Source organism: Sphaeramia orbicularis, chromosome 11 (genome assembly GCF_902148855.1).
Source record: "Sphaeramia orbicularis chromosome 11, fSphaOr1.1, whole genome shotgun sequence".
In the NCBI taxonomy this organism is placed as follows: Eukaryota; Metazoa; Chordata; class Actinopteri; order Kurtiformes; family Apogonidae; genus Sphaeramia; species Sphaeramia orbicularis.
Genome location: NC_043967.1, coordinates 33,128,023 through 33,141,872, shown reverse-complemented (window position 1 = coordinate 33,141,872; position 13,850 = coordinate 33,128,023). Strand labels below are relative to the sequence as shown.

Below are 13,850 nucleotides of genomic sequence, written 5' to 3'. Positions count from 1 at the left end.
TCTGAACTCATTTAATGTCTTAACTTAATTGACCCTGTATCTTCAGTGGCCCCACATCATGCCATACAAACTTCTGTTGGTTCAAGTGGAGTAACTTAACACTTTGACACTATTAATGGACTAAAATACAGTCTCTAGCCATGCAACATCAGAGTTGTAAACTACTACCATTTTTCAGTGCTGATTGTAAAGTCTGTATGCTCTGGCCCATTTATAAAGAATATTGGTAAAGTGGGAAATTTAAGACAGCATTTATATTCACAATTTGAAGTCATGGAGCTGTTTAGATTATCCAGCCAATGTGTGCCCACACACATAGCTTTTGTAAATGTTATGTTACTAGATAACTTCAGTTGTGGTAAACAGTTAGTAGTAAAGTTGAATGTGAAAGTGCTGAGTGGAAAAATGCCAGCGTAGTTAAATATAAAACTACGGAGTGGAAACAAACAATGTGAATTAAACCATATTGTGTTAAATAACTGTGTATTTCCAAACTCCACTGAACTGAAAAATAATTCAAAAATATTTTTACTACACTGAAATGCAATTGCGTTTTTGTCAAAATACATAATTTGAAATTAGTTTTGGGCAAAGTATTGTTAGCTATAAAAAGTAAAATTCAGTAATCCTTTCCTCTGTAAAAGTTGGTGCAAATCTGACCTGATGAAAGGAATGCATGTGCTTTATCAGAATGCCATAAAACAAAACGTTCAATGAGAATTCCCAATTTTTGTCTCCCTGGGCATGCTGGAGCAGAGTTGGTGAATTTGCCCATGTCTCTTTCGAGTGTAGGTCTACAGCAGCCAGTCCTACTGCCGAGACCACGATGGGGCAAGGAAGGGACAGCAGCCAGCTGACAACAACAGATCAAACAAAGCAGAGGAGGAGGAGGAAGGGAAGAAGACAGAGGAGGAGGAGGAGGAGTGGGTGGAAGTGCGCCCATGTTTTAGAGGAAAACAACCTCTTGAGATTTGGATGTCTGAGCAGGGGTGAGTACGACCTAATGAAAGCTGAACATTTTGAAATAAGAAACTCACTAATGTGTTTTCAGTGACCTATTTTCTGTATGTACAGCTTTGAATAAGCGTAACAGGCTCGAATCACATGCTGTGGTATGTTGTGGACACTGCTGTCTGTCCACCGTGTTGGAGAGGCCAAGGGTTGGCTGTCTGCACCAACAGAAACCGTCTGTTGAGGGGCCTTCAGCCAGGAAACTACCTTGCTTCCTCTGCTCCTGCAGAGTTTCATTTACACCAACCATCACAGCCATTCACATGTAGCGGCAGCATGTTTCTTTCTCCTGCAATGACACTGCTAATGAGCTAAAGAAAGTCCATGATTTATAATGTGGGCCATCAAGCATTTGCATGAAAAACTGGTACAGAGCAAAAAACAGACAGCGTAACAGGAGATTTCAGACAAAGATCCAACCGCAATGCATGGGGTATTTTAGACCACAGGTAACCATAGCAACATTAATTCTGCTGGATGCTGTGGTACCAGATAACTCAAACTGAAATTGATTTACTATTGTAATTAGTAATATTCTAAACAGTGTATGGTGTGATTAGTGTTTTACACCCACCCCTCTTGGACCTTAACCCTAAGCAAAAGTTGTATGAATGATTATGTTAGGGTTATATAACAAAACACCTGTCAGACCAAAGACAACATTTCAGAGGACACATTTTCTACTTCCTTTGGTTAGCATGTGGCCAAAACACAAATTTTAATACATCAATTCAAACAAATGTATCCCGAACCCAACACAACCCTGGTGCTAATTCTGAGCTAGTGTTGAATCTGAGGTCAGTCAAGAATGAACACACTTTATAACTGGCTCTGAAGTTTTTTAGAAATGTGTAGGTCTACTCCCATGGTTGCCCCTGATAGAAACTAGCTAGCAGCTAGCACAACAGCCAGCATGCATACTATGAAGATGACCAGGTGATCAGCCCTCACAGTGCTTCAACAAGAACAGCCTTATCTCTGCTCGGATCTTTATGTGACCTTATTGTATCATAGAAGCAAGTGTTATCTCCTTTCATGTCCATACTGAAGCCCTGGATTTGTCCATCTTTGGGATTATATGCAACATTAGCTCTTTTTCCAGTTTATTTGGTCTCACCTGTCCTCATAATTATGTCACCAACCCCTGATGTAAGTGGTGCTTGGTTAGAGACCATTAAAATACCCCTTTGGAACCACTTTCGTTGGCCAAGAGTTGACATTTTTGGCTGTTGAAACACAAAGATGTGGTGTGAGATTAGGCATCAGCTCCGGCCCTGAAACTGCCACAATGGAAAAGGGGCAACAGTGATTACAGTCCTGTAATTTTTGTTCCTTATTGAAGAAACTGGGTCCACTGAGATTAATTTGCAGCAAGGTTAGAGCAGATCTGCTCAGCACTTTTGACACCCCTCAGAAATAAACACGATGTAGAGGAGTGCAGAGAGGTGCCATCTGTGTGTCTCTTTTTGGTTTGGGAGTGTGTCTGTGAACAAATCCCTGTTGTGACTCATTTTGACACTTATCACAGCCTTCCTAAAGCAGTGAGTCATCCCAACGCCTGCTTACTTTCTCCTTCTCCGTCTGTTCAGTCTGTCTGAGACCACAAAAGACAAGACAGAGGTAGTAAGGTAGTCGAACATGGCTGTTGTGTTTGGATTGGCATACAGGGAAGGGAAGGGCACTTGAAATCAAATCGTAGGTGTAATTGGTCTTACATGAAAAGCACATGAATATAGGTGCTTTATGGTATAGGTGTATGTTTCTCTTTCATTAACTTGAAAGTTTCCCAAGACTGTAAAAGCCACCATTTATGATACTTGCTGAGTTTATCCAGCCGTGAAGCCTGTAATGAAAATAGAAGAAAAACAGCAGATTATAATCAGAACGATTGTTTGTCATAGGAATGTGTTTTCATTTTCTGTGTTTTTTCATGCTTATTTGGAGCAGCAGCTGGTCTGGGCCAGGGTTTCCCTCCCTCTCTGCACTGTTTTTATTGGCCGGCCACAGCAAACCCCGGACCTTGGGCCACATCGTAGGCTCCCCCTTGTTTGGACTCAGCGGTGGTGTGAGCTGTGATGGGGTTATGAGGCAGTGGGAGGGTGGGGGTCTGGTTTTGGCTTATGAAAGCTGCTCTGTTGAAGATGAAGTGGGTGCCTCGCTGAGGGACCCTTCAGTATAAATGGAGGGGTGGGGACCCCAGGTCCAGCTGCTACAGTGTGAGCTCACTGTGTAGTAAATGCAAAACAGAAAGGGTACTAACAGTGGATAAATAAAAGCAGTAAAAAGCTGCTTACAGGTGCTGAAGGGCCCACGGCCTGTCTGTCAGCTCCAGTTACACTCATTGATTGCAACAATCATCCTGAGAGGAGCAGCCTCAACAGACAAGTCAGAGGATGAAAATGAAACTTCCTGCTCTCTTCACACTTCCAGATCAAATGAGAAGTATGGCGTGGTGCACAGTGGACGAGGAGGGAAGTGCCAGTGTGAGGATAAGAATACCAGCATGCTGCAAAAAGACACCCACTACTCCGCAGAACCTCCTCCATATAAATGCAGACACTGTAACATTGCTTTCAAAGCCAATGGTAAGGACAGACAATGAAAAACTATTTTTAAGAGACTGTTGTTTAACCAATTAATGTTAATCCACAGTGAAATCATCTTGTGTTGTCCTTTGTTTTTCCAGAAAGCACCACTGAACACATGACATCTAAGACAGTTATAGAAAAGACCTGCTGTTACCCAGATGACATGCATAAAGGTACCATGTGGTTTATTTTCATGTTATTTAAATCATTTTAATGGGAAGTCCATTGAGTAGCTTTTCAAGAGGTTTAAGCCCAGTGCAGGCCACAGTAAAGACTATTTGCAGGTTTACACCAATACAGTTAGACAAGGAGTTTCATTTCCAAAGCAACAACTACATTTATTCATCTTGTTTTGGCTTTTTTAAGGAGTTTTGTAGCTGGATGAGAGAAGTTTTGTTGTATTGTTTAATATGAGTCAAGACTGTAGTAGCAAGTTACATGGTGGAGCTGTTTTTGAGTATTGATGAAATGGACAAAATTTGGCAAAATAAATAAAATGTGGGATACTTATCCTGCATGGACTGAGAGTTGTTTAGTTATAGTTGAACTGACATCACCCTTAATATGCAAAGAAAACACTATCACAACAAGATTTCTACACCAGTAGCTACCTCGCTTTTCCTCTTCAGCTGACTCGGTGTCAAAGAACCAGTGTCAGTTTAATGCTATTTGGTGTAATATTCTTCATGCAATGGATTTCATAAAGGCTAAAAGTGACTGGTGTGGAGTGACCCACTTCTTTAACTCTTGCTCCAAGCGTCTGAAGTGTTTAATAGACTTAAATAAAACACTGATTATCTCAGTGTATATACTTTGTGCTTTTGTCTGAGGCTTCAGGGTTTCGCATTTGTTTGAGAAGGAATGTAAATATTGATTAGAAGCATATCAAAGTCCTGGGCGTAAAAGATGTATGAGATGTAGAGATTTGACATGGACAGCATGGGTTAGGCTTGGTTACATCACACCCTGGAGAATAATTATCATGGTAAACTCTTTTAATAATTCATTACACAGTGTAATTTTATTGCCTGGATAGTAGCACGCATTGAATCCAAAAATACGATGAAAAATACCCACTGTTGCTTAATGTTTTGAGCAAAATTACTGTATATTTAGGGGCTGAAATTTACCTTGGTAGTATTTTTTGTCGTAATTGGTGAAAACTAAAGAAAAAAGCCAACCAAGTCAGGAAGGGATCTTTGTTTTATGAATAGTGGGTGAATATCTGAAGTATCTAAACTAGACACAGAAACTACAAGGCCCAGAAACTAAAATGCTCCTCTAGGCTGTTTGTTGTCTATTTTTCCACTGTGATCTAAAGGCTCACCAAGATAAGGCACATTCATTTGCCAATGTGTAAAAAAGCAATAACCATTTTTACATCTCATTTTTTATGTGTGATTTGCATACAACAAATGTTCAGGCCTGGACTTCAAACTCAGTCCATCTGACACATTTTGTTCTGTAACTTCACGGTAATGTGTCAAAGCATGATGAGAAGCAGCTACAGCTTTTTTAAAAAATGGCAGCTGAAATAAAATGCTGCAAGCAGTGACCAAGAGGAGATGTTCTACACTGTGAGCCCCACCCCCAAAGATCATGAACAACTGAAGGCGTGTTTCCAGCACATGAACTTTCCCCAAGGACTACAAACACTGAAGGGGTTGATATCTAAGTTTAGTACCCAGGACTTTGATATAAACCCAAAATTGTCCCTCATCAGATGTTTAGGAATCTTGGTAGAGGAGGCTGATAGTGTTGAGCTATAAATTTTAGTCACAAAGGAGTCTATTTAGCAGTTGCGCACAAAAATAACTATTATTAAAAACTAATATCCGCAGGTCACTAGACCACAGTGGAAATTTAGTGGTCTAAGGGGGCATTTAAGTTCCTGACACTAGAATTCTGGTACAGAAAGTTGAGGAAGTACTACCCCAGGGGCCTTTTGGCAATCCCATGAACCTATTATAGGCCCTGGTTCTGTGATGGGAATGTGGCTTTAGACCACAGGTGTCAAACATGCAGCCCAGGGGCCAAATCCGGCCCTCCAAAGGGTCCAGTCTGGCCCTTGGGATGAATTTGTGAAATGCAAAAATTACACTGGAGATATTAATGATCCTTTTAGTTCAGGTTCCACATTCCAACCAATACAATCTCAAGTGGGCAGGATTCAGTAAAATACTATCATAAGAACATAGAAATAATGACAACTCCAAATTTTTCTCTTTGTAAATGTAAATATTTTCATGTATTTACACTAAAACAAAGATTAATTTCACAAAAAATGTGAATAACCTGAAAAAATATTAACAACCTGAAATGTCTTAAGAGAAGTAAGTACAATTTTAACAATATTCTGCCTGTTATTAAATGTTCTATGTATTTGTAGACTCACTGTGATCTGTAAATTATAATGTACTTGTGTAAATGATAAACTGAGGCAGAATATTGTTAAAATTACACTTATTTTTTTCAGTTTGTTCATGTTATTCACATCTTTTGAGAGGATAGTTTGTAGATGTAAACCTTTTCGGAATGTAAATTTACTTTTTTCACTCTAAAACAGAGAAAAGTTTGGAGTTGACATTATTTATAGATTATCACACAGGTGTCAAACATGTGGCCTGGGGGCCAAATCTGGCCCGCCAAAGGATCCAATCCGGCCCGCAGGATGAAATTGTGAAATGCAAAAATTACACTGAAGATATTAACAATCAATGGTGTCAAAATCATTTTAATTCAGGTTCCTCATGCAGACAAATACAGTCCAATTAGATTTCAAGTGGGTCAGACCAGTAAAATATTATCATTGTAACCTATAAATAATGACAACCCTAAATGTTCTCTTTGTTTTTTTGGTGTAAAAAAGTAAAATTACATGAAAATGTGTAAATTACCAAACTATACTTTTACAAAAATTGTGAATAACCTGAACAAATATGAACAAACGGAAATGTCTTAAGAAAAGCAGATGCAATTTTACCAATATTCTGCCTGTTACTAAATTTTTCGTGCGATCGTAATGCACATGTGTAAATGATAAACTGATAAACCGAGGCAGAATATTGTTAAAACTGCACTTGTTTTTCTTTAGACAATTCAAATTCTTCGTGTTATTCAGATTTTTAAGGTAACTTTATCGATGTAAACCTGATCATAATAGAATTTTCCTTTTTTCACTGTTATTATTTTACAGGTCCGGTCCACTTGAGATCAAATTGGGCCGAATGTGGCCCCTGAACTAAAAATGAGTTTGACACCCCTGGATTATTATGTTATTATTTTACTGGTCCGGCCCATTTCAGATCAAATTTAGCTGAATGTGGCCCCTGAACTAAAATGAATTTGACACCCCCTGCTTTAGACATTAATCTTTAAAAATGTTGTAGCGCAAGAAAAAATGTCTAATGTACAAAATGTTTGTGTCCTAGGAGTGAGTGAAAACTGTTCTGGCCCGGATAGACTAAAAGATTGTCAATACGGTCATCTGGGGAAAAGTGGGCATGATGAGGGTGATGACAGAAAGCATGGAGTCGTCAGATCTGATGAAGAAAAGGGACCGACGGCGGCCCAAAGCTCTCAGGTCTCCTCTTCTGACAGTGAACTTTGTGGTCCAGGAGGCCCGCTCGTGGAGCCGGAACGTAGTCTACCCACGGCCCTTCCCTCCAAGGATACCATCCAGAAGAGCTCGGCCAGCGCCAGGAGGGCCCTGTTTGCCCGACGACGCCTCGAACTCTCGGTGTCGACACCCTCCGGGAACTCTCCCAACTCTCCAAGTGTTCCACAAAGGGAACCGTCTCCACCTCGTAGCCAGTCGCCCATGCTCGGCCAGTCTCCTGCTCCCCTCTCCTCCCTCTCCCCTTCCAGTTGTCATGTCTCCACCTCCCCAGTGAGACCAGTTTCTCCTGTAAGGTGCCTTTCTCCTATAATAGTACAGTCCCCTGGAGTGGGGTCCTGTGGGCCACCACGCTCCCATGCAAACACTTCTGTTCAGTGTCAAGACTGTCCTCACCCAAAGGACCAACCTTCAACAGCAAGACTCGTAAGTAACCTCAGCTTTTACCTCAAAAACACTGACAGAACACATGTATACGGCTCTTATTTTATTACATCTCTACCCAAATGCATCCCAGGTATTGTTATTTGCACGTATTTTGGTGTGAATCTGTGTTTTTGCAGTGTGTATAATTAACGGTGGTTAAACCGTGGCTTTTGTTCAAACCGCAGTCTTCACTCACCTGTGACTTGATCCATCTCTGTTAGCTTAGCCTACAGCTCTAAATAAATCAGCTTTTGGCTCACAAAGTTAATCTTGTGTGGTTCAGTTAAATCCCAGTAAGTCAACACCTAGAACAAATATAGATAGGGTGGTACATATGAGGTTATTTTAAAGTCACACATTTATTGGAAAAGGAAGGAAAGGCAACTCTTCTTGTTTTATATCACTCAAACCAAGCGTGCTGCTCGAAGCCTTAAAATAATGTAGGAGAGCTCCCAAATAGACACAACATGTTTTCCCTGGGCAGCCACTGATAAAATGAGAACCAGGCAGATCGTTAAATACCAACGATTGGAACCACATGTCGACGACGAAAGCAATGTCGGTGAATATCTCAGTTCACCCTAATAAAATAAAAAAAAACATGTCTATTCCAAATGTGCGGTAATGTTATGGTGTAACCTCACCACTTCCTTCTCAGACTAATATAGGTCCCATGGGATCAGATACTAATTCACCTTCTCCACAGGGTTGTTTTTCACATCAGCACACATTGACAGTTCTGTTCGCATGTTCTCTGTCAACTGAGTGTATTTTGTGAGAAAAGACTTTTTATGTGCCTAAATATTTGTTAAAACCTTCTGTAGACCCGCTACTGGGACACGTGTTTCAACATTACTAGAGTTGTGAAGAAAGAGAAGGGCCTCACGTCGGACGGCTAGGTTAAAATAGTAAAACACACTGGGTTAAATGAAGTTAATTTAGTGGATATAAGTTGCAAAAATGGACCATTAGGTTAAGGCTTGTTTTGTTTAAACAGACTGTCTTGGTCTGGAGATGGACGTTAGACCAGACCAGATACATTAGATCAGGGATCTCAAACTCAGGGGTTCAGGTTCTACATTCACCCCAATTTAATCTCAAGTGGGTCAGACCAGTACAATTATAGAATAACAACCTATTAATAATGACAACTCCAAATTTGTTGTTTTTGTTTTAGTGCAAAAAAAGTAAAAGAACGCTATGAAATATTTTATATTTACAAACTATCCTTTCACAAAAAATGTCAATGACCTGAACAAATATGAACAACCTGAACTTTCTTAAGAAAAAATATGTGCAATTTTAACAATGTTATGTCTCAGTTTAACATTTACACATTTGCATTACAACTTACAGATCACAGTGGATCTAGAAAAGCACAAAATATTTAGTAAAAGGCATCTGGAACGGAAAATATAGCATTAAACTTCATGATCAAATTAGTTTGTCAAGACCCAGTGACACCCTTTATTGTTAATGTGTTCTGTGTAATTTTTGCACCTCGCAAATTCATCTCATGGGTCGGATTAGACCCTTTGGTGGAGCGAGTTTGGGATACAGAGGTCCCTCATTTATCGCGGGGGTTAAGTTGTAAAAATAACGTGCAATAGGCGAAATCCACGAAGTCATCAGCTTTATATTTTACAATTATTATATATGTTTTAAGGCTGTAAAACCCCTCACCACACACTTTATACACTTTTCTCAGACAGGCATTAACAGTTTCTCACATTTCTCTCTTGTTTAAACACTCTCAAAGTTCAAACCCTCGTAGATTTTAAAAAATAAGTAAAGTATTACAGAATGAAACCAAAGATTAAAACCTGTTTTCAGGCCCAAACATTTGTTTGAGAAATAAAAATATAAATGTTTTCCTATAAATATGACAGCTTTTGACTTCTACCTTCCTTCAGCATGTCCAGAAGTCCAACTTTTTGTTCGATGGTTAGCATCTTCCTCTGCCTTTTGAGTGCGACCGCAGGTGCCTTTGTCGGTGCAGAATGTTTTGTCAACGTTGTGGGTTTTGTCGGGGAGAAAACTTGCAAACATACAGCTCTTCAGAGTCACACTGCTAGCAATTGAACATTTATGGCAAGAAGAACGCATTCTGTACTGTACAGGAGACACAGCACAGAGGAGATTGATTGACAATGGTCTACAATCCCTTAGCCAATCAGGACACAGAACACAATACACGTTCATATGCTGTAAAAAAACAAAAAGCATGCAAAATTGCAAAAAAAAAAAAAAAAAAATCCGCGAAACAGTGAGGCTGCGAAAGGTGAACCACGTTATAGTGACGGACAACTGTACGGGCCGACACCCCCCACTTAGAGCATTATGGCCTACCTGTTTCATCCTTTATCCCATTTAAAAATGTTAATTGGACTTAGTCTTATTCTTCTTATTCTTAGTCTATACCGGAAAAGGGAGGTACCTGCCGTGATCAGGATCTGGTTGCTGATTGGACAGAAGCACTGTCCCTCTTCCTGTCAGAAAGACAATCCAATCTACATCCAGATCCTGGTCCCAGCAGGTACCTGCCTTTTCCAGTAGGACCTTTTTCTTGTGTGCGTGATTTTCTTTTTCTTGTGTGATTTGTCATTGTTGTTTGCCCTTCAGGGTACCCCATAGATTTGATGTCATCTATTATAATATTTTTAAATTAGAAGTGTTTTGTTTACAGTATTGTACAGGAAGTTTTTTCTAGAAAGTTTTTTAGATTATATACTAACCTTAATGTTAATCTGGTTACTAACCTGCCTGTTTTGTTCTGTCGGTGTTTTTGTCTTCTTGTGTTGTATGCAAAGCTGCTGAATAGTTGAATTTCCCCCTGGATTAATAAAGTATCTATCTCTCTATCTATCTATCTCTCTATCTATCTCTCTATCTATCTATCTATCTCTCTATCTATCTATCTATCTATCTATCTATCTATCTATCTATCTATCTATCTATCTATCTATCTATCTATCTATCTATCTATCTATCTATCTATCTATCTATCTATCTATCTATCTATCTATCCATCCATCCATCCATCTATCTATCTATCTATCTATCTATCTATCTATCTTCTGTATTTTGCATGTTTTCAGTGAAAATCAGGTATTTTCCCAAACTGAGTTTACTGATCATAAAAAGCTCAGATTCAAGATCATGGTTATTATATCAGAAATGAAGAAAAAGTAATTCTTCTAGCAAAGATATTATTAACTGAACATAAACCCAGTGTCTCCATCCACTGTCACTGATCCAACTCCATGGGTTTTACTGGTGAATCAATGTTGTAGAAGATGACAATATTTCCACGTTCACTACGGTGCTTCTGAACGTCCAAATGGGTCATATCTGATGACCATGAAAAGATGAAAAACTGCATTTTACGCCAATTATTTACATGGATTGATAGGATTAGTGGATCAACAGGTATTAAACAATTCAGATCAGTAGATGGTTTTGGTCAACGGTGGATGTTTGAGTCTTTATGAGTTAAAACAAGATTATAATATGAACTGTTTCAGCACCAAGGCCAAGTAATAGTTGAGTCATCACTGTTTATCAGGAACGCCGACAGTTATGTTCAATGTAAACCAACAGCACTAACATCAGGTTTTCTGTCTTTGATGTTTTCTGTTATGACCTCATTTCCTTGTGAGAAATCATATACGCTTCCTTTCCTTTTGTTTTGTTTCAGTCCATACATGAGGTTGGTCTGACCCACACCGGCCCACATCCACGGCCTCGGGGGGCCCACAACCTTCTGAGTCATCTCCCTCTGCACTCGCAGCAGCCGAGCAGGTCTCCGAGCCTCCTAATCCCCATCGGGGGGATCCACATGATTCAGCCCAGGTCCCCCCTCCGGCTGTACGCCCCCACGGGGACCGGGACGCCATGGAGAGCAGAAGGAAGGATTTCTCCGCCGCAGCGACAAGACATTCATAAAACGAGTTCTGTGAGCATCTCAGCCAGCCCGCCGGACCCCGGTGACACCAGGAAGACGTCCGGGAGCAGCTGTTCGGTCGAGCTCCCGCACAGAAAGGGTCACAAACCCCCGAGCCCCCGACAGCCGCTGAGCGTTGGGACCGAGGTGAGGCCGTCACCTCCGAAGGTGAGCACAGATGTTCCACAGAGGTGTGTTTACCCAGAGAGCAGCCAAGGCCAAAAAAAGGCTCCCCCCTCGCAGACCCAGCTCTGATAGGAGGGAGAGTTTAAAGGGATTGTGCAAAAAGTCCAAAAACCGGAGGTATTCGTATGAAAATACTGCACTCTGGTTTAGAGACTGAGGACAAAAAGGCAAAGAGCACTTCTTCAGCACCGCTTCTGAATGACGCTATTATGTAATTATATGAATAATATATAGACACTTTGTTAGATATGCAGTATGTTTTGTAAATCTTTTTTTACCCTCTTGTTTGATGTCATTGGTGTTAATTTATTTATGTGCTATTATGCAATTCTGTACTATATGCAAAAGCAGCTGGAATGAAAATAGACAAAAGTTTTAATCAGTTCATCTTTTTCCCTATTAACCCTTTGGACAGCTCTGATATACTATTGCTGTGTTAATGTACTGTATTACCAAAATGGATATAGAAAGGTACTACAAATATTTATTCACCTGACCAGTATTTTGAAGTGCAATTTATGTCAAGATTGTGGTTTGAAATGTCATTCTTAAAGGCTGTGAGTTTTATTTTTTTTTCTCTGTCATATGTTTTTTTTTTCTTTCGTTGTTGTCGTTTGTTGTCGTCATTGTTTGTGTTTGCAGAAGCAGGGTTACGATCGCCTCCTTTTCTAACATTAGGAAAAGACGTTTCGGTGTGCACTGACAAATGCTTTGATATCCAGAGGAGTCCTGTTTCACGGTAGCTACGGTACTTTTTTCTGTTGTCGTTTTTTCATAAACAGATACATGTATTTTTGTGTTGTTGCTTTTATAAATGATACAATCACTCTGTCATTTTCATGTTTACCATTAAATTTCTCATTTTTACAGATTTATATGAAAACTGTGCTCTGTGCGTGGTTTGTAAGACATCCTAAAAGGTCGTCCTTGACATTTGATTTTCAATAAAAGACTGAGTATTCGTGCACAGTGAAACACGAGGCTGTATTTTCAATCGGACGTCTGTCTGAAAGGTAAGAAAACACATCTGAAACGACCGAACCTTGTAGATTCATCAGGAATGTCGATTATTGGACTTGCTGTTAAAGGATTGTTTCACTAAATAACGCAAAGCGTACATTCAGACTGCAGCCAGAGGTGGCCTGAATCAGATTTTGGCTCTTTTCAGACCTACTATTAAAATGTGGTTTCAGTAAGTGGATACATGCAAGTACATCTGCTCACATCTGGCTTTACAATACGTCACCTCATGTGTCTGGACTGCTGTTTTAAAACCATGAGCTTTTTGGAGCGGGAAGCATCCATATTTGGACAAAATGGTCGTAGGTCATGTGTGAGTTAATGGTAAACATTAGCCTACTGGCACATTAAAACAGTAAAGTAATCAAGCTTTTGTGTAACAAAGACACTTGGGGGGTCTTGTTAGAGTAACTTGTTAATCACAAAAAGCTGTTTGTCAGGGAAACAATACATCTTATTGAGTAAACAGAAACAGAACGACTGATTCACCATTAAGTCTTATTAATGAAGCAATAATTTAAAGATGGTCCAGCAGAGCACTTATCAGAGGGTCCAAGTGAAATGAACGAGACCAGAATGACCCCCAAAAGGGGAGGCAAGGGGCTGTTGTTTATGGTTCGGTTTGTTTGTTTCTTTGTTTGTTAATACTCTAGCACAGGGGTGTCAAACTCATTTCAGTTCAGGGGCCACATTCAGCTAACTTTGATCTGAAGTGGGCCGAGCCAGTAAAATAATAACATAATAATATATAAATACTGTCAACTCCAAACTTTTCTCTATGTCTTAGAGTGAAAAACTAAAATTACATTATGAAAATGTTTATATTTGCAAACTATTCTTTCAAACATTGTGAATAACATGAACAAACTGAAAAAATAAGTGTAATTTTAACAATATTATGCTTCAGTTTATCATTTACACATGTACATTATATATAACTTACAGATCCCAGTAGGTCTACAGATACACAAAACATTTATTAACAGGTGGAATATTGTTAAAATTGCACTTACTTCTCTTAAAACATTTCAGGTTGTTCATGTTTTTTGTGAAATTATAT

At 39.5% G+C, this 13,850-nt stretch overlaps 1 protein-coding gene across 2 annotated transcripts in view; it reads left to right on the top strand.

The window, feature by feature from the left end:
* LOC115428225 (transcription factor HIVEP2-like) overlaps window positions 1-12,641 on the top strand; it is a 68,716-nt gene extending 56,075 nt beyond the window's left edge. For both annotated transcript variants that reach the window (XM_030147071.1, XM_030147072.1), the window contains exons 3-7: window positions 793-989; window positions 3,442-3,596; window positions 3,698-3,772; window positions 7,031-7,641; window positions 11,339-12,641. In XM_030147071.1, coding sequence (XP_030002931.1) covers window positions 793-989; window positions 3,442-3,596; window positions 3,698-3,772; window positions 7,031-7,641; window positions 11,339-11,839 — 1,539 coding nt within the window. In that variant the 3' untranslated portion in view covers window positions 11,840-12,641. The remainder of the gene's footprint in view (window positions 1-792; window positions 990-3,441; window positions 3,597-3,697; window positions 3,773-7,030; window positions 7,642-11,338) is intronic.
* Window positions 12,642-13,850: the final 1,209 nt, after the last annotated feature.